At 28.2% G+C, this 22,394-nt stretch overlaps 2 protein-coding genes across 2 annotated transcripts; one reads left to right on the top strand and one right to left on the bottom strand.

Moving 5' to 3' along the window:
• Positions 1 to 13,513, bottom strand: ste14 (isoprenylcysteine carboxylmethyltransferase ste14). The gene is made up of 3 exons (XM_011497744.1): positions 13,331 to 13,513; positions 9,803 to 10,282; positions 1 to 228 (listed from the first exon to the last, which is right to left on the bottom strand). The coding sequence occupies exons 1-3, from the start codon at positions 13,511 to 13,513 to the stop codon at positions 52 to 54; spliced, it is 840 nt and encodes a 279-aa protein (XP_011496046.1). The 3' UTR covers positions 1 to 51.
• Positions 13,514 to 21,455: 7,942 nt separating this feature from the next.
• Positions 21,456 to 22,040, top strand: vnc (GNAT family N-acetyltransferase vnc). The gene has a single exon (XM_011497745.1). The coding sequence runs from the start codon at positions 21,471 to 21,473 to the stop codon at positions 22,017 to 22,019; it is 549 nt and encodes a 182-aa protein (XP_011496047.1). The 5' UTR covers positions 21,456 to 21,470; the 3' UTR covers positions 22,020 to 22,040.
• The last annotated feature ends 354 nt before the right edge of the window (positions 22,041 to 22,394 follow it).

Genomic DNA, 22,394 nt, shown 5'->3' with positions numbered 1-22,394 from the left:
ATTACTCCGAAAATGAAATGCATTTAGTCATTCGTTTCATTAATAAGATCTTTATCTTTTACAGCCCAAGATAAATGGTAAACCCGTACCCACTTTATCTTGATATTGAATATATGAAAATCCAAAAAATTCTATTAGGTTTATTTCTTCTATTAATATTCTATCATGAAAAAATTTCCACGATATCAATGCATATGTAATTAAACATAACGGATTCTGTAAAATTAGCTGAAACACAAATATTGTTTAAATCATAATTGATTATGTAAAGTATATGGACAATAATATAAACAATTATATTTTTAATGATATTAAAATATTGCAATTAAGAGATTATGTATATATCTTGATTAACAGAGGTTTGTGTATTTATCAAGTCTGGTAATGATTTAGTATCTTATGAATTCAAATATTAACAGTGGTATTTTAAAAACATTTTAACTATAAATATGTTATTTTTTACATTTTCGCAACATATACAGATATATTAGACTTTGAAATTTGTATTTATTTCAATAGAATTTTCGTATATGTATAAAAATCACAATCTGAATAAATTATCTATATCTAAACAAATAGTATATCTAAATAAATCACACTTGTTCGGAATTGAAGCAGTTACAGGCGGAATACAAAAGTGGGAGAGGTATAAACACCTGGACACTTACGTTATAAACACAATTCAACGAACACGCTTATGTAGCTTAAGAGGACAGGCTCCTCTCGACAACAACTACATGGTTTTTCTGATGCATCTCAACGCGCAATTTCTGTCGCCATTTACATCTGAGTGCACGATTCACATGGCACCACAAGCACACTGGTATGCTCAAAGACGAAGGTGGCTCCATTAAAGAAAATCACCATACCAAGATTGGAACTAGCAGCACCACTATTACTTTCAAAGTTAACTCGCTACGTAGTAACCACGCCACGGATGGAATTTGATGCAATCCACCTGTGGACTGACTCCCGAGTAACATTGGCATGGATAAAAGCCCACACATCACGGTGGAAGGAATTTGTAAGCAACAGGGTATCTTCAATTCACGATATTACACCCAACGCTCAGTGGAGATTTGTCCCTGGAATATCAAATCTAGTAGATTGTGCATCAAGAGGTATCACCTCATTTCATCTTCAAGAACACCCTCTTTGGTGGAATGGGCCACCATGGATTTCAACTCCAAAGAATTGTCAATGTCAACAAGAAGCACGGCCATGCACAACACTCGCCTCCACTATCTTTAAGCCACAATACGCCTGGAAACTAATCTAAAAATATTCAAACCTTTAAAAACTAATAAGAATTACAGCTGTCTGCATCTCGTTTATACGCCGACTGAAGAAGGCTCGAATGACATTACCCTATCTCAAAACGAACAATGAGGCCCGTGAAGAGGTAAGAATCTACTGGATAAAAGTAACCCAAGCAGCTTACTTTTCGCACGAGTTGAAGATATTGCTGGGCAGGAATCAACTGCCAAAAACACACACATTCAGTCGACTAACAGCATACGTCGACAATCAAGAAGTAATTAGAGTCGGTGGAAGAATTAACAAGGCCCCAATCAAGCAAGACAACAAGCACCCTGTAATTTTTTACTGACACTCGATCCTTACGACGCTCATCATTGATTATGCACACCAACGAACTCTACATGGAGGCACTCACAACACATTGACATAGATCCGCCAACAGAATTGGATCATAGGCGGAAGGCACCCGATAAAAACTTACATCCTGCATTGCGGTGTGTGTGCACGACAAAAGGTGATTCGCACGAAACAACTAATGGGACATCTACCAATCACAAAGGTGACACCAACGAGACCTCTCACTTATACTGGCGTGGATTATGCCGGCCCTATGTCGTTGAAAATGGATTTGAGGTTCAGGTGCGAAAACATATAAGGCCTGGATCTGCAACTTTGTCTGTTTTGCCACTTCAGCAGTTCACATAGAATTACTTTCCGATTACACAACTGACGGCTTCATTTCCGCGTACAGAAAATTCGTTACTCGTCGAAGGATTCCAAGCACAATCCATTCTAATTGCGGTACTACCTTCATAGGTGCGGATGCTGCTCTAAAAAGGTAATTTATTCAAGGCACCCACGAACAGCAACAGATCGAATGTATCATGGTTCAAGATAACACTAACTGGGAATTCAATTCACCCTCAACGCCCCACATGGGGGATAAGTGGGAAGCGGTAGTAAAATCAGGGAAACATCACCTCAGACGCACCATTGGAGACACCTTGCTCATCTTCGAGGAGCTCACTACTCTGCTTGCTCAAATCGAAGCTATCCTGAAGTCCAGACCCTTAGAACTACTCAGCGACGATCCAGATGATTTAATTGCACTCACTCCAGGCCATTTCCTTACAGGAGGTCCGCTCCTAGCTCTTCCTAAACCATCGCTCCAAGAAATACCCATGCCTAGATTATCTCGATGGCAATACATCCAACAACGTGTCCAACAGTTTTAGTCACTCTGGTCAGTTCACTACCTACAACAACAATCAATATCGAAATGGCATCACCCATGGAATGATATCAAGGAAAGATCCTTGGTACTCATTACCAATGAGCGCTTATCACCCAGCAAGTGGCCACTCGCTCGAGTAATAAAATCGCATCCCGGTAGTAACGGACTGACGAGAGTAGTTACATTAGAAACTGCTGCTACCACCATGGTAAGGCCAGTTAATAAACTTGCCATACTTCCAATTGCTGAACCAAAAATTTCATCATCAACAAATTGATGATGGCGGGCGGAATGTTAGGAATTGAAGCAGTTAAAAGCGGAATACAAAAGTGGGAGAGGTATAAAACCTGGAGATTTACGTTACAAACACAATTCAGCGAAGCCGGGAAATTTCACTACGCTGAGTACTCGAATATTAGATTATATTTCCGACTAGCAATGCCGATTAACTCTCAAGGTTATATTCTAGTGACGTCACCATAATGATCGGCATAGCAATAGGCACTGGTGCGCTGCCGTTGTCGCAAGCTCCTACGTGAATATTTAAGAGCAGCCCTTGACGCGCTGCGCACTGTTCGTTTAACATCTAGTCAGTGACTACACATCTGGCTCTGAGTATTGTTCTACGATAAATTCAGTTTAGTCCTCATAGTAATTCTATATTTAGTATTATTATTGAGTTGTGCATCTCACATCAGTGTCACTTGCGCCAGCACGAATTGTAATTCAAATCTCAGACAATCAAGAACACAAGAAAGAACTCACACCACTACAATAGAATAATTCTCAGTCTCAATAGAAGTAACGAACAACGCTACAACATTATAATTCATAGGCAGAATAAATTAATAATTGAACTCAAATATATTAAATTATACTTTTCATTTCTTCCATTTGTACCTTCTTTTTTCCTAATCGCTATGGCGAGAGATTATTCCACTGAACTATTGAATTGGCAGTTCGAGCCATAAATTAAAACGTTCAAATTCAAACAACACTTATTTATAAAAAATTCTTATAATACTACAAATAGCTATTTATCCATGAAATAAACTATTATTTAATTTATTAGTTTATTCTAACTCATGGGTCTCTAAATCTTTTATTGTGTATTTAAGAAACTAAGTAATATTGATAATTCTCTGACTCTCTCTCATTTTGAATTATTTATTTTATAATAATAATGATTGTCAGTCATGAATTCTAACTTTTATTGATAGTTTTAAAATTATAATATACAGTAGTTAATTTAATCTGACAATATTCGATACGTAACTATGGATTGATTATATTTTTCACAAAAAACAGACCGATTAAAAAATTCTCTATCGATTTATTTAGTACATAAATCTTTGTTGAATCCGAGAGTATAGCTATAGAGCTTTACTCAATTTATTTTATATAATTTATTTTCTGCAGAGAATACAAATGTTGTCAGCAAATAATAAATCTCACTTTTCTTATTATATTTTGTACTGCTTCAATATAAATGTAGGCTTTATTTTATTTGTATAGGTTCAGATAGATGGATAAATAAAAAGTCAAATTATAAAGAATTGGATCCAGATCGAATCTCGGATATATATTTTAACTTTTCATCCGATTTTCACATATCTGAATAAAAAATAATTGAACATGTTTATTTTGACGTAAACATTATTTTTATAATCGTTAATAATTTTTAATTATCAGCCTTTAAAACAGATGCTTTTTGTATCAAGAATATCGCAAAAGTTTATCTATAGTTGTTCGAGATTGCAAGAACAGTTTTATTACCACAACTTCCCACGGTCGTTGGACACTCGTGAGAAGAATACATCTGGAAAACACTCGTGAATAGTTATTTTATTTATTCTCGAATATCTAAGAACGTACTCAGGATTTTCCGGTACAGTTAAACGATCTTGTAGTTTACTACCAAGAAGACGTAGATTTTGAAATAGTATCAGATATACGTAAACTATCAAGTACAAAACATTTCCTAAATTTCACTGCAATCCAAAACCCTGCACGTGCGACAACAAGCAATAGGCGTACGTGAGCACTCGGCATCCTTTAAGACAATGCCTACATTATTCTTAACTACGCCGAATCTTGTCAGTTGCACTAGCCAACCGACCACGCCTTAGAGGACCCCTCATCTACCTAAGTCCCAGAGAAGGAGAGACGACCAATAGTAGAAGCTTCCCCTTTCCGACACTTTTCCGATTAGTATACTCAAGACTAGACCCGGAAGGAAGTGGAAATGAAGACGTGCATGATCCATCAAGCTGCCCAAAGTCAATCTCTGATTGGATACAGAAAAGAAGGGTCCCTAGTGGAAGCGGGTCAGTAAACTATTTAAGAAAGACAATGCAATGTACGACCACCACTTATTCTCACCAGATAAGTCTCATTTTCTCTAACTTATTCTCGCGAAAGTCACAAGGAGGAACAGAAAACAGTTGAGTTTTGTAACACCACTTTCTACTTCTGTAGTTCAATACCCAGTTACACTTAGTCTCGTCAAGCACATATTACTCAAGGACTTAGATTCTCGTCCTAACTGTAAGAGGAGACAAAAGGAAAGTTCAAGAGTAAGCAGTTCGTGCATGAAAGCTTTCCATCAAGCCTGTGAGTAGAAACAAAAAATTGTAACACTACAACTTCAAGTGTAGGTTCTTCACCTCACGGTTTACTAAGCACCCGGACCGCAAGCTGTCCGATCCCAGAAGCATTCCGTGTATGCTCATTCTACAAGACCAGCAACTCGCGTCATTCAGTGGCGCGCATTATTCTAACCTCCATTTCAGATACGTGCTCACTCACACAGCCTACCATTCAGAGGCAACGGCGATACGTGTTAAAAGCACCAAACTAACAAGAATTGTAGTGTTCATTCAGAGCACAGCAGTGATCATAACCTCTCAAGTAGTAATACTCAATATATGATAATCTATCTCTTTTCACAGTAAATCATTATAATCACCAAATTGGAAATAAATTGCAAATAAATGGAATAAACAACAGTAAGAATTATGTGTTAATTATTGAATAAGTGCATTAACCCTTTCACTTGCCCACGCATTCTCCCATACAACATCTAGTGGTTTCTTAGTTAATTCTACACGTTTGGTTCGACGAGTCGGATTAGTGGAATTAATTTTGATACAATAGTATTACTTATATATATATATATCTATACTCTATACGTCTACCAACTTTGAAGGTATATTATATATAAAAACAGCTATTTATTGAAAATAACTTCTTAATTATTAAAATTCAGTAATTAATCAAGTATTCACTGAAGACTATTTGGAATGAATAACTTTGGATACTGTTATGTTATTTATTAATAACATAATTATGTAATCAATCTTTTGATCTTGAAAAAATATATTTAGTATTATGAATAATATAGTTCGATATTTTTATAATAAACAGCGATGGTATTAAAGATATTCAGGGTGTTGTTTTTTTAGTGTCTTTAAAAATTCTATACATATAAAGTTTTCAATCGAAATTGTTCACTAATTAATTAGTCTTCAATCAGAAACATTAATGACTATAATAAAAAAAAGTTCTTTGTAAATTCTGATCATTTCCTAATATTCTAAACACATTTTTTACGTGTTTTTTTTCTTCCATTCTACACATTTTCCTAATTTCTTTTTTTATAATAGTAGCATTATGTTCACAAGAATCCCTAGATAGTAAAGTATTGATGTTTATGCAATAATTTAAAAGCAATTATTTCTTTTGGTGCTTAATTCCTTGTAATATTATTCCATAGTGCAAGTCCTTTGGTTTCTAAATAATGATAAAAAGCCAAATTAAAAAAATATAAACTAACAATAATTTGTACATTATATGAGATTTTAAACTTATTTTGAAAAACGTAATTCTTAATAAGGAATTTATGAATTAGATAGTATTTTCGCTTCAGATGAAAGTATAAAATGCCATCAATTGATAAGTATGGCAAAACGTTTAAAGAATATTTTATTTTTATTTTTTTTTGCACAATTTGTTTTAAAAACAATTGTTCTAAATATAGAATATATATATTTTTGGCCCAGCAATTACAAATTACAATATAGTGTAGACTTTTTTTAACCGTCACATAATATAAATAAACAGTATATTAAATATGATAGTTCAATAACTACAACTACAAATACAAATCTTTGAAATTTACTTTGTCATCTTAGGTTATTGTTTGAGATTGTAAGAGCAGTCTTTGCCAATAAAACGTTTGACAAAACAACATCGTAAATTTGTCATTTTAGATTTCGAAAATTTCTTGCTGACAACGATCAAGCAATAATGTCATAAAACATCTGGAAAAACAAGATAATAAACTCGGGAAAACCCAACGTATTAGGCATCTGTACGGATTCGCTCCGCTCGGTAACTTCATTCAAAACGGTATGTACTGCCCCCTCTTCTACCTGTCAACAAGCTGTCATAGTGTCTCCAGATGCGTCAGAAGCAACGAGAGCTCTTCTTGTCGTGAAGACCAAGAGACGACTATGCCTTTAATTAACTATGAAGCCACAAGAGGCGCTGCCCCCTTGCCCTGTAAGTGAGGATCACTCTGATTAGACAGAAAATAAGGGATGGGATTCAAGTGAAGTACATGACCAGCAAATGTATTCAAGAAGCACATGTTCAATATTTAAACACTCTCGATACAGTACTTATTCAGCTAAGAAGTGAAAGTCCCTTTTAACGTAGTTCAAGACAACGGTTGTTGCAAGTCCTAAATGACAGGAGACATATTCCCTATTCGAAGTCCGAAAACAAGTGTCCAGTGGCAGTCCTCGTCAAGAAGGACGTGGATAATCCCTATAATGAGTTTACTATTAGTCTTCGTAAGTAGTATCAACTACCATAATCAATTAACATTTAAGATTCAGAGTTTAAGTCATCGACAAGCATCATAAGGAATTGAGGCTCTTTTCAGATAGACAGTGCGGAATAATTCAAAAATTGTCGCCAAGTTCGCGCCAGCTGATGCGAGTCTTGCCGGTCTATCCTGACATAAGTTCAATGTCTGACGCTTATGAATCTACTCAGCGTGCCCTTCAACGCTCATACCAGACGCAACACGTAGCAGTATCCTTCACGAGGTAAAAGCCTTTCAAGCTCTTACTTCCAACTGAATAACTATTGCAGTACGCTACTACCCGAGTGTATTTTCAATTAACAACAGTTACATGTGTCGCGCTACATTACAACTATAACCTCAATTACGCACGTGCTCACACGAACAGCGCGAGTGTCGACGAATGAAACTTCGCACAATTCTGCGCTCATATTCGAACCATAACGCTGTGTTCGGGATTGACGCAGTTTCCACGAATTTTAGACAAAGTGCGTCATACACGCTGTACGGCGCACGGCACGCATGCTCGGGCGAATGTTTATAAACAAAACTCGACAAGTCCGAGCAAGTTTTACGATCTGAATTATAATATACTATAAGATCTCATAAAGGAAGAACACCTACGAAACTTCTAGAAGCTTCGTTTTTTAACGCCGCATAGAATTTTCGGTCTAACAACACCCCGCGGCACTGTTGCCAGCGTTGCATCCGCTGCATGCATATTTAAGCACAGCTCACCATGTGGCGACCCTCATTGTAATCTTACTTCGCGCTCACTTAATTGTAATTGCCGCTCAGTGTTTTTAGTATACTGTAAAGACGACATGTGGCTATATATTCGACAGCCTATTAAGAATACACGTGTGCATAAGAATCAGAAATCGGCAGATTAGGTAGTGATTACAGTGAAGCCAATGGAATAGTAATCAAAGGGGACTTTAATTACGCAGCAATCAACACACCTTGTCAGCAGTTTTCAAGGTACCTTTTTTATATTAATAAATTAGCTAGTCACACCTCGCACAAGAATAAATCGGGCAATTTCACATTCTCTCAGTCGAACCAATGCTTCGACCTCGCAAAGGCCTAAAACAGTCGACATGTTATAGAGCACGCTCTCTCGAAGTAACCCTTCGTCATCGTGCATTCCCTGACCCAGTCGATACAATTGACACAACAAGTCAAGTTCATTGTCAAAGCCAAACAACAATATATCGACTAATCGACCATAAATACATATCATTAAGTCCTTCAAGGGTGCGAAGGCATATAATTAATTATTCTTGTGTGTGACTAGTCTTTTTATTGCTCCCATAAATATTTAAACATAATTGATTACTCAACAAGTTCCATTAAACATCAACATCAAATCAAACATCAACAAGTTACATAAAACACTATATCAAGAATAGTTATGACACATAGTAAACATTTTTTATTTAAACACCATCTTCTCATGCTACCACATGAGCATGACTGATTACACCAGCTGATATTTACATCAGCATAACCTCAATTACAACTAAGACAATTTAGACTGCAAGGACACACCCTCATTACTTCAATAGAATAATCTTCTCACTACATAACATTACAATATTATTATAATTATTAACAAATAATAAGCATTATTACACTAAATACATGATATTTTCAGCCCTGTCACTTATTATTTCCTTTAAAGTTATCCGGACTAGAGACTAATCCACTGAACTATTGAATTGGTAGTTTGAGCCATAAACTAAACCTTTAAAATCGAAAACGCTGCATTAGATTAGTGTACGATTACCATAGAAAATGCATTAATTTAACACATGAGTTTTTCAATAATTGATAATAGTAATACTAATGAACGCCCTGTTATTGGATAAATAACAGAATATTTATATTGAGTTATTATAATATCCCTTCCACTTTGATCTTTCATCGCTATCACACAACATCCGTGGCTCTGAGATGTCAACGGCATCAATTTGTATCCTTCGAATGAGTCTTCGTAAAACAAGCCGCAACGGCGAATAAATACATTTTGCACACTTACATTAATTTGTTATCCTAAAACATTTCATAATTTTGGAATTTTCTCAATTAAATTCATAAAATTATTTTGTTATATTGATAGAATGAAAGATGTTAATCATATTAACATAAATTTTAAATCAGACTGTAATTTAGTATATTTCGATAAATTAATTTTAACTTGAATTATAGTTGTTAGAAATCCAAATACGTATGGTAACAAAAAAATATTTCTTACAAAAATTGAAATAATATATCTAAAATGTTGAATATTATATGTAAATTACTGTATAAAAAATATGTTATACATATGAAACAAGCACAAATATGCATGCATAAACTCCGCAGATTCGAGAAAATTATTAAACATTCTGGAATAAATATTACACAGTATTAATATATAATATAAATTTATTTACCTGCGTGCCCACAGACCAATAAAACCAACCAACATAACTTGGATGTCTACACATCCTATACACTCCGTGCGTTATTAATTTATGATCAATGGTTTTTTTATTTTGGATAATATGATTGAAATTATGTTTTGCTGTGAGTATAGCTGTTTTTCTAAATATTTCTCCAATGAGACAAAAAAGAAGACCAAGTAGCATAATCCATCTGCTCTCTTTTATTTTAGTAAAATAATATCTTTCAAGCAAAAATTCTGCCCAACTCGCGGTAGCTGCTAATGTATATTCGAAACTATGATTTATAACAAAAGTATCAGATGATAATACCTTAGGATTAGTAAAAGCAATTGCTAAAAATTCTGTAAAATGGAATGTAGATAATACTGCTGCATATATACCAAATAATTTCCATGACTGTGATCCAGTTATATAAAGAATTATACCCGAACTAAAACTCTGACCTAAAAAAAGTGCTCTAACGGTGACCTATAAAAATAATTTCTAATAAAATATATGGTAAAATCTTGTTAATCTTTAAAATTATAAATTATTTTTGTTATGTATTATAAGTTTGAAGATTTGTCAGCATATAAACTTACATAAATTGATCATTTAAAAAAAATAAGGGAGAAAAATTTTATTCTAAAACTTAAGTGACAATATTCAAACAAAACATAAATAGTGTTATTCTAAAATAACACAAAATAAGCTTGTGTTTGTATTAATTTTGAATAATGAATCATTTGTACATATAATATGCAGAGAGAAAACCGTATAAGCTTATTCAAATAATTCTTGCTTTTTATGTTCTATATTAAAAATAATTTATCCAGTTTAAATTCAATTGACAAATCCTATTACTTAATAGATATAGACACAATGAATAAGTCAATATTATATTTAATTAACGTATAGAAACAAATTTAAAGTTATATACATTTTCAATTATAAAACTTAATGTGTTCGGGATTTAAGCAGTTTTCGGCAGAATTTAAAATTGGAAAAGATACAATCTCACGGACACTAATATTTGTAAACACGAATCCAGCGAATTCGGGGAATTTCCTACGCCGTGAACTCGAATATACATTTCCTCATAGCAATGCTGATGAACGTTCCAAGGCTATATCCTACTGACGTCACGACAAATTTCGGCATAGCAAGGGCACCGGTACCGACGTCGCAACCTGCTACATGAATATTTAAGAGCAGCGCTTAACGCGCAGCGCACTGTACTAGTAACATTGACACAGTCACCACTACGGGCTCACTATTTCTATTTTTAAGCATTTAGCCTACAGTTATCACTCATTGTAGCTATGAAAGTATTTAATCATCAATTAACAAGCAATCAAATAAACCAATAGTGACGCCACAACTATCAGAATCCGTTAAAGGTATATTCAAGAAGCGCTAGCACCAAGCGTACTTTAAGAGTGAAAATAACGAAAGTAGAACTGCAACACATATCAACGGATCTCAACATAGATACACAAGCAACGGCTAAAGCAGCAGCGTCTCACACGCTCTTTTAGTAAGTGACGGCTCATTAAGCGCACGTAAGTAGCAACAGCTACACAAGCAAAGGCTCATCACATACGCCTGAACAGCTACGGTTCCCACAACTACATCGAAACAGCAACGGCGGCTAAGCACGTTCCTTACGATTACAACGTGACGCTTCTAACAACAAAATTACTAAAGAATTTCATACATTAAGTCACTCATACTCACGATTATTACACATCTATAACCATTAACTATTATTATATTATTATATTTAATATAGGTAAAACCAAAATATACTGGGTATAGAATTGAATAATTGCATTTGCCTCCTCCACTTGCAGCAACACCTCCACCTAACATCAACAGGTTTTAAATCTGATCCCAAACAATATCTAATAATATTACACTCAGTTATTAACAATTGCGTATATCGAAAAGGCTCAATGCTTAGAATAAAATTTCAATTAAACAAATTACTGTCAAATTAACAATCAATCCTTCATATAAATAACTAATATTAGCAATATGTTTACAAACATATACAGTGCATAAAAGTATCAAAACGTGGAGGAAGTTTTTTTTCTAATACTTCGAAATAGTAAATAAAAAGATAATGCAGTAGTTTAATTGTTTTGTTAAGAAATAATATTTAATCGTAAGTTTGTATACTCATAATTTTCTCTTCTCTTGACAAATAAAAACTGCTAGAAATGAAAGCAAGCACATTTGGAAAGGATGCAATAGGCAATACATTAAAAATACTTTTAATAAAAAGGGTAAACAAATAGAAAATTAATTAAAAATATTAACATATTAAAAAAATATATAAAAATTAAGTACATAATTCTATCTCAAAATATGAAAAATCAAACTAAATTTATTAAGGCAAAAAGTTGAGTATTTTTTTTAATACTAAGGAAATTTTTTAGCATGTTTTATTATACAAATGGATTCATTGCGTGCTTCATTGCTGATTTGAATTTCTATTAAATTACAAAAACTTACAGTTCTATGGTTTAATAAAATTGAAAGAGCACACTTTATTTATTATAGATAATTTAACTTAGGGTTCAAGGTTTATTTTATTTATTATTTATAAAATTAGCTAAAATTCAATTGCTTTCAAATTATATTATGAAATTCAATTAAAGAAATTGGAAAAATACATTATAATTAGTACATATATAAAAATACATACTTTATTAGTCATGTATTATTTATGTTCTCTAAAACATAATGAATTTGTTTAATTTGAGATCAGTGTTACAAATTCAAAGTACACTAGAGGAATTTAAACAAGTATTGAAATCTCCATTAAACACAAATAATTCAATATTTTAACATTATTGTTGTAATTATTCCACATATAATTTTATCTAGTATATCGTAAATCATATTAAAAATGTTCAATTAATTATTTTATTCGCTTTAATTATCTCTTAACAATATCACTTGAATAAGATCGATTTTTATTTTCATTTTATTACTACACTTTCTAAATTTAATAACATTAATAACAAAATTAGTATATTGAAATTTGAAATGAATACAATAATAAAATAGAAAATAATACAGCTTCAAATATTCATATATTATTTGAATTGTATAGATCTGTTTTCTAACTAAAACAAATTTTAAAAAGATTTCCATTTAAATTCCATTCAATTTAAAAATATTTCCATGTTATACAAATACAGTCAATAAAAATTATATAATTTTGAAAATATTTCTAAATTTTCAATAACATTTAATATTTATACGATAGAATTATCTGTACAAGAAATATGGAGAAATATTTGTTAAATTATACTTCTCACCTATATATGTATAAGCATTGAAAAATATATTAATAGGTAATAATTAATAATTAATTCAATAATTACATTTTTATTTTTCATGTAGAAGACTCTAAATGATATTTGTCAGATATACACGTTTTATGAATTTTTACCATAATTGTACAAATTAATATAAAAGCAATGTCTTAAAAAGTATTTAAAATGTTTTTTAAAATTAAATACTTACATCATAAGTTGGAGAGTTATGTATGATTTTAAAGAATAAACATAGTATTCCATATATTATTATATTAATCCAAGTATACGAGATTATATTACTATACCAATTATACCACAAAACTATTGATAGACTATCACACAAAACTGATATGACAAATGTAATCAATGCTACAAATCCATAGTAATACATTATGTTCTAGTAATATTACAATTATACAATTAGAATGCAAATCTTTCTAGCATAAAATATTATTTAAGTTGTATGATTAACATTCATTTATCACTATATACATAAAATCTTTTATTTTTATACTGTACATATATAAACTTGTTTTATTTCTTTTATTATTAAATTTAAAATTATTTGTTTGATATTTCTCTTAATTTTTAGTACAAAAGAAGGTAATTGTTAATTCTTGATTATGATCTTTTACGATTAATTAACCTATTATACTTGTGTACTAAGGTAAATATAAATTAAAGGTTGGTTCATTATTTTGGTACATACGCTAATGCATTTTTCGTACATTTTGAAAAATGTAGATAGCGAAAATATAGGTCTCTCTCTCTCTCTCTCTTTCTCTTTCCTATATATATATATATATATATATATATAATAAAATTTATGTATAATATATCCTAATAAGTATATATTTATTGCTTTTATAATATTAAAAAATGAAATTTATAAATAAGTCATTGATATGTTAAAAATATAAGGTGTACAATTTTGCACATTAGTAATTAATATGTTTAAGAGCACGTGCGTACGTCTTATTTATTAGGGTACATATAAATGACATCAATAATCGTATATAATGAAGAGTAGAGTCTATGATCAAAGAAAGCTATGAATTGATTAACAGTTACATAAGTAAAATAATAAAGCTAAAAAGCTTCTCTGATAAAATTATAAGCGTTTTGAATAGGAACTAGAGACCAGAGTCAGCATAAGTATTCATAAAGAGTCAACAACAAGAAATGTCTATAACATGAGTATCGAAATGCTATTTCTTGTAGCAAGGTGAATTATTAACCGTATGATTAATAAAATACAACTCATGAACATTATTATAAAATTATTATAACAATTATATCGAAATATATTAAATGTTATAACAAGCTTGTTTTCACTTAAATAAATATCTAATAAATAAAGTCACTTGTTCCATTTATTTCTAATTAATTTTATAAAGCAGATTTAAATATCTATGTATTCCTTTTATTAGAACAAATCTAAAACGTTTTAGACACCAAATTTATGTTAAAGTAAACTTCTCTTGTTTTCTATTGTATGGTTAAAAATTTTATATTGTTTTACACAATTTGAAGTAATTTTCTTGATTGGTAGAAATAGAGGGAAAAAAATTATGAGTCTAAATAAGAAAAGGCAATTAAAATGAGATCTGAAAATTAAAATGGTTCGAATACATTTTTCTATTTTGTTTTTTTTTTTAATTAGTAATTTATATACAAAAGAAATTTTCTTTTTTAACAGCTATCATTTTATTCCAAATTAATTAATAAAATTTTTTATTAAGTTTTTCATTCTATACAGAAATTCAAATTCTTATTTTATTTACTCAAGATTACTAATTTTTAAAGACTGTCAATAATTTTTTTTATTAATTACATTAATATTTCGTAAGAAAGCTCTAGTTCAACTAAAATTTTGATATTGCGCATGCACTTCAAAGATTTTAAATCAATTTTTTAAAACCTCAACTTGATTGCATTAAAAATAATATAGTTATTTAAATTGAAATTTAGATTGATTTTTTCTATACCCTTCTATAATACTGTACTGTTAGAATAGGTTTTATTGTAATAAAATATCTTGATTATAATATAAACTTTACTAAATTATTGAAAGCTTAAACATGATAAATAATATGTCTGCTATATAATGTATTTAAATGAATGGCTGGAAAGGATGCACATTTATTCAGTTTAAATAAGTCTTTGGTGTTGTTATATTTAAAAAATATATTGGTTCTTATTCAATTTTTTTCCAATTATTATATTTTTTATAGTTTCAAATAACATTTTTTTCATATTATATGTAATATGCAGAATGATCGATTATCACAAATTTTCGTTAATACTACATATTTTCGTAATATAATATCACATCAATAAAAATAAGCCTATTAATTTTAAATAAATCTATTCAATATTTGTTTATTACGATTAAAATTATAAAGAAATTACTGTAAATATTTTATTTCTATTAAATATATTATTTCTTTACATTTCATTTACTTTTTAAATAAAATATACGTTATAATTGTGAAATTTTTTAAAAATTAATATAAATAATATTCTTTATTTAAAATAGGCTATATAAGCTATTTAAAATAAAATATATATACATGAAATTGGTGATAAGGACATAAATTTTGAATTGCATATAGTATTTATTATTTAGTTATTAGTTTAATTTTAAAACATAGCTTTTTTACTTTCATGATCAAATTCTTTTATTTTTAAAATGTTTAAATGAAATTTAATTATTTATATAATTATAAATTAAATTATTAAATAGAAATAAAAAATAAATGAAAAATCATTGCTCTTTCCTTTAATATTATTTCATAATTTAAAAATATTTTTTAAATTAATTACCTACACTCGAAAATTTTATAAAATGGTTTCTTCCAATTTGTATATTTTATAATATAATTCTTTAAGATATCTAGTATATGTAGTCTGTTATTGCATGATCAACATCAACGTTTGAGCTTCTTTTATAAATATTGATTATAATTTTAAATTATTTTCTATTATGAAATTAAATTGGTGTTTTATCATAAACTTGAATATTTTAATATATTTAATATATTCACTTATTATGATAGAAATCTACTTATTAAAATAATTAATATATTTCAATAAAAATATAAAAGTTTATTGCAAATATATAAATTAATACAATTTAATGTACTATATATATATATATATATATATTTATATATACATATTTGTTTATTTATTTACGAATTATCACAATTAAAATACTTAATATATTGTAATATAACGTCTTAAAGTAACAGTAGTGTGCATGCTTAGTACTTGTTATTATATTTCTATAAATATAAGTATGGTTAAATTTCGAATTTATATACTAATTGTTATAAAATTAACATAGTATAGTAATTTAAAACCATCTAATAGATATAATTAAAATATTCTACAAAAAAGTAGTTTTTACAAATAACAAAAGAATATTTTTTTAATCACCTCTTAATTGCAATTTAAATATAAATATTGAATTATATGTATTATAAATAAAATAAGACTGTTTAAATAAAATTATACAAATCTATATAATGTAATAACAAAATGAAAAACTAAATGAAATATATAAATTAAAAAAAGATACATAAAAGTTGTTTTAAAAATCTTAATTTAACAATTAGAATTTATTTTTCGGTTAAATTAAATATAATTTTAAATATAAATTATAATAGAAACTGGCTAAAAATATTAACTTTCTTTAAATTATTATTGATTTATTCTTAATTAATAAATTCATAATTATTAAACTTCTTTTTAGATATTAAAATTGAAAAAATGAATATAAAAGTTAAAAGTATGTAAATTAATATTTTAGTAAGTTCATGAAAAACTAAATATATAATTTTCAGATAAATATGTCTTCGGAATTGGAGCATTTTTCAAGACCTTAGGCTCCCGGAAATGTATAAGTCTTGTAGCTCTCGAATTTTTGTAAACATTTGATTCCGTGTATTTTCGAATATTTGAATGCTTTACTTTCGAACGTCCTGCAGTGTTTTCCGCATAGCAACACCTATAAATTGTTGCCATCTAAGTAACCCACCGCGTGGATATTTAAAGCAAACACCACGAGACGGAGCTTATAATTATTCAGCCAGTAAGCCGGTCAGTCAGCCCTAGGCCTCTGCTAATCCTTAAAGATATTAGCGGTAACCACGTTATTTACATTTCAAAGGGCATACTCCTTACTAAGCAGCATGCAGAATCCATTGCTGATCCTTACAAGATCAGCAACAACATCCTCAACATCATGGAGCAACTAAATCATTGCGAAGGAACAGAGTGAGGAGAGTTACACTTTCCTATAAAAAGTGAATTCTACTCATCGATAATGCAATTGTTAATAAGCCATATGTTAAGGAAGTTTGCACGTACTATAAGTTTCTACAGCCCTTCCACCTAACTCTTTTTCAAGCATCCGCTAGGACGGGCGGAAAATTATTATAAAGCTATCGAAACATTGGCAATTCGAGCCAGGAATTGAAACAGTTTCGAATAATACAAATGCTAGATTACTCTGCAGGTAATGTTTTATAATAAAAAGGCAAAAGTGAATTCTCGTATCAATAGAAGTAAATGTATGATGTGATCTTAATCATAATAGCAGATTTTTATAATTCATTTTTTTGTATTCAGATTCATATATATTCAAAATATTGAGAAAAAAATATTTACTCGTACAAATTTTATCTTATATACTTAATTTTCCAATCGTCTAATTCAAATGAGAATTAATAGTATACGAGGAAATAGAACCAATTTTTTCAAAGTCTCATTAGCTGCTTGTACAAAACTGTGTTTAATTACTCTACATGATCGTGCATCTTCATACGTACAGTTGTGTATTATGTAGCAGTTACACCTCATATAATATATGTCTCCTCATATATGTATTACCTCATATACATAAACATATTTGAATGTATTATGAATTATTCATTCGTTTTACTACACATTAATATTTGATTTACATGAACTCATAATCCATTTGCAATAAATTTCATTATAAATTTATTATTCATATGTATTCGAGATTCCGAGAATTTCCTAAGCGTTAGAATTTTCTGGAAAATTCCCAGATGTTTAGCCAGTCTCTATTTAGCCACACCAATCGCATCCATTGTTGTCAGCGCTAACTAGGCTGTGGCGTGGATATTTACAGCAAGCACGCTTTGAGAATGTTCTCTACAAATTAGGGTCGCACGGAAGGAACACGTGTTCATTCTCATGTGCATATTTATGAACGTTAACTGGCAGTGAAAAGTGTTGGAAGGAATAATCAACAACTTAGTGGCAACATCTACTCTCTTTCAAGAAAAATTAGACTATAAGAAATAAAGCATTTTTATTTTTTATTCATTGCTAATTCTTACAAGATCAGCAAACTATCCGCTAGCCATCATCAAGAAGCATCTCGTGACTGTGGATTGTTCATCACGGGTTCAGGTCAATGCAACTGCATCGCTGTGAGTGAACATATTGTTTCGACATACTCCTCTTTTACTTTAATGATGAGAATTAGCGATAGCATATAATTTTAATTGGAAATAAATAAGTAATATAAAATTGTACAATTAGCAAATTAAATAGCTACAACATTTTCAATTGTTTTTATTATTAAAAGCACATTTCGGAATAAAAATTTTTACAACTAGTTTACTGTTACAATTGATTATAAGTAATATTTTAAAATATTAAAAAATTTTTACAATTTAAATATTTTTTTAGATAAATATTTTTATAGATAATAGACAATAATTGTCTATTATTATTCTATATATTACGCAAAAAAACAAAAAAATTATTTACATAATATACCTTAACATCATTTAATATACGGCATTATGTCTATTTAAATATTTAACAGAATAATTAATAAAATAGTAATATTAAAAACAGAAAATAAAAGAATATTATATATTACAAAGAAAATACATTTTTATTAATAAAATGTTAATTCTTTTTATTAATTTTTGTATTTGTTGTACAGAACATTCAATTGTATATGTAGATACCGCATTCAATTACGTTAAAAATAGTATTTAATGTTTATTTCGAATCCAATTGTAGTGTAAGAGTTACGTATTATATTAAGAATATAACAGTATCGCTATAATATAAGTTATTGAAATATTCATAATTGTAAAGAATTTCATTAAGCGATAATTCAGAATAATAAAGTAAATGTTAAACTTAACGTTAATTTCAAACTATATTATACTATATATTATACTATATTATTATTGTACTATAATTGGTATAATTTTAAATATTTAAATAAAGATATTAATTAAAATTTAATCGTATAATACATGACCAAATATCTAGCTATTACACAGTATAAATTATTTATATCATAGTTCTTATATCTGTTATTCAGATTTAAACCGGTCTATTTATGCTGGAATGCAATAAAGAATTGATGCTATACGAAGCTAAAATGTATGCCTGATTTTAAAATTTTTAATTTGACATCATTTTTGATCTATAAAAATATTTTACATTAAAGTTCAAACATATTTTATAAAATAAATATTTATATTATTTAAAATACAATATTATTAGTAATTTTTTACATATGAAATTAAATTAAAAATTTTTAATAATAAATATAAAACGAAAAGTCTTAATTTGAAAACGTTTTTCGATACCGTTACATCAACTGTTCAGTCATGCGCTTTTGATATTTTAATTTTGTAATTATCAATTTATAAAATGTGTATTGAGTAAGAAATGAAAATTAATTATAAATGAATATTTTATTATATAGTTATTCTGCAGTAATTAATTAAAATTTAATCAATCATAAATGAGATTATCTTCAAATTTATTTGGAAAATGTAATCATTTTTATATATTTTTTTTAAATAACCGAGCGAAGAAATTAAATTAAATATATAACCAAATTCATGAAATTATACTTATCTATATTTCTAGTATCATTGTGATTTAAAATTTGTTAGGTTTTGTGTGAGAATAGATATTGTAGTTATTTAAAGTAGAAGTAATTGATTAATTTCATTTACAATATAATTATATACTTTGTAAGTAAATTTTAATAAAATAATTGATAATCAAGAAAATATTTAAATGTTCAGGTAAAATTATCTATTTTTCTGAGATTTAGTTAATATTAGTTTAAATTATTTTCTATTGTATTAATATAAAATTATAATAATAGATTTATAAATAATAAATCTGTATTTGTGGTTTATATCAAAGAAATTCTATATTCTATTAACATAATGTTGCAGACACTATTGTTCATATTTTTTCAATAATTTAATATTCAATATTTGTATTTGTATAAACTATTGTAAATAAAAATATTTGTATGTACATTAAGTAATTTTTATTCCAATGTATTGTAATGAAATAATTGTATTATAATTCCATTTGTAGAAAAACCAAGTAGACAATATTTTAATACACTTGTTAAATTTTAATAGGTTAATAATACACTTTTAATATAAATGACTAATGTTTTTTGTATTAATACAATAATAAATCTTTAATTAATCCTATCAATTGATTTGAAAATACAGAAAGAAATATGGTAGTTAAATAATTACTAATGTTTAATTTGCATGAAATTGCAACTATTTAGTAATATAAAATTTCACCTAAGAATTTAGTGAACATTAATATTTTATAAGTGTATTTAAACATAATTTAAAAATTTATTTTTAGCATTAACATTTGTAATATTAACTTATTAAATTTTCAAAAATTTTGAAAATTGATTTAATAAGAGGTTATAAGTATATTTCATTATAAAAAATAATAGAATCTGTTTTATACTTATAATTTTTTATAAAATACAAATAATTCTTTATATTTATTATAGAAATCCCTTTTAATAATTATCCATAGTAATTATATTTCACATTAAACAATTGATTAATATAAAATATTAACAATTAAACTTTATTATAAATTGATTGATTTTTTTTTTGTAAGATATATCTTGATGCATAAAACAGAATATTATATAATAATTTATTAAATAGTTGATTATTTTACATTATTAAATCTTTAAAATTAGATTTACAAAGATTAATAGGTAAACCGTTAAGATGTAGAAAAATTAAAAATAAATAATAAGAAATAGAAAGTAGATTTTTAAGTGTTTATTATATAGTTTATTTTATATTACATAATAACATTTTATATAGAGTTGAGTGAATTGAATAGTTTAGAAATAAATATATATTTCTATTGTAATTTGAAATAATGTTTGGAGATAAATTTATTTGGATATTTTGTAAATATCCAACTTTTATTGCTTAAAAGTTGGATAATATAAATTTATTTTTAATTTCTTTTGTAGATTATGAATACAACCAATTATGGCAATAAATATTCGATGTGCAAACACTAAAGATTTATTGAATATTCAACATTGTAATCTACAGTGTTTACCAGAAAATTATCAAATGAAATATTATTTATATCATGCATTATCTTGGCCTCAATTAAGTTATGTTGCTGAAGATGAAAAGCATCGAATTGTTGGTTATGTTCTTGCAAAAATGGAAGAAGACTGTGAAGATAATCCCCATGGTCATATCACTAGTTTAGCTGTAAAGAGATCTCATAGGAGATTAGGAATAGCACAAAAGTTAATGAATCAAGCTTCTAGAGCAATGGTTGAATGTTTCGGAGCTAAATATGTTTCGTTACATGTTCGAAGAAGTAATCGTGCTGCATTGAATTTATATACAAGTAGTCTACATTTTGAAGTTTCTGAAGTTGAACCAAAGTATTATGCCGATGGTGAGGATGCATATGCAATGAAAAGAGATCTGACAAATTTTCAACAAGGATGCTCTGCAAATGAAATAAATGATGTAAATTTTCAATTGTCTAATAGAAAATGTTGTGAACATAGCACATAAATAAAACTAAATTAAAATACATTATTATAAATATATATATACATATTATATTATCAATAAATTTAACGATTTATTTTTATAGGTTAAAATCCTATAATTTATAAAAATATCCCACTCAGTATTTAATTACCAGTAATTAAAATTATAAAATTGTACTGTATTATTTATTTTAAATTTGATTTTAAAAATTATTTTATCCTTTTAATTTGTTGGATCAATATATAAAATGTAAAGAACCTAGATTTCAATTTGAATTGTAAGATAATTACATTAATAAAAGACTTGAGGAATGATTTTTATTTTATAATTATATACATAATTATAATAATTACATAATTATTATGTATGCTTTTCCATATGATTTAAATAATTATA

The sequence above is a fragment of the Ceratosolen solmsi genome, unplaced genomic scaffold (genome assembly GCF_000503995.2).
Source record: "Ceratosolen solmsi marchali unplaced genomic scaffold, CerSol_1.0 scaffold47, whole genome shotgun sequence".
NCBI lineage: Eukaryota > Metazoa > Arthropoda > Insecta > Hymenoptera > Agaonidae > Ceratosolen > Ceratosolen solmsi.
This window is presented reverse-complemented; position numbering and strand designations above follow the sequence as displayed.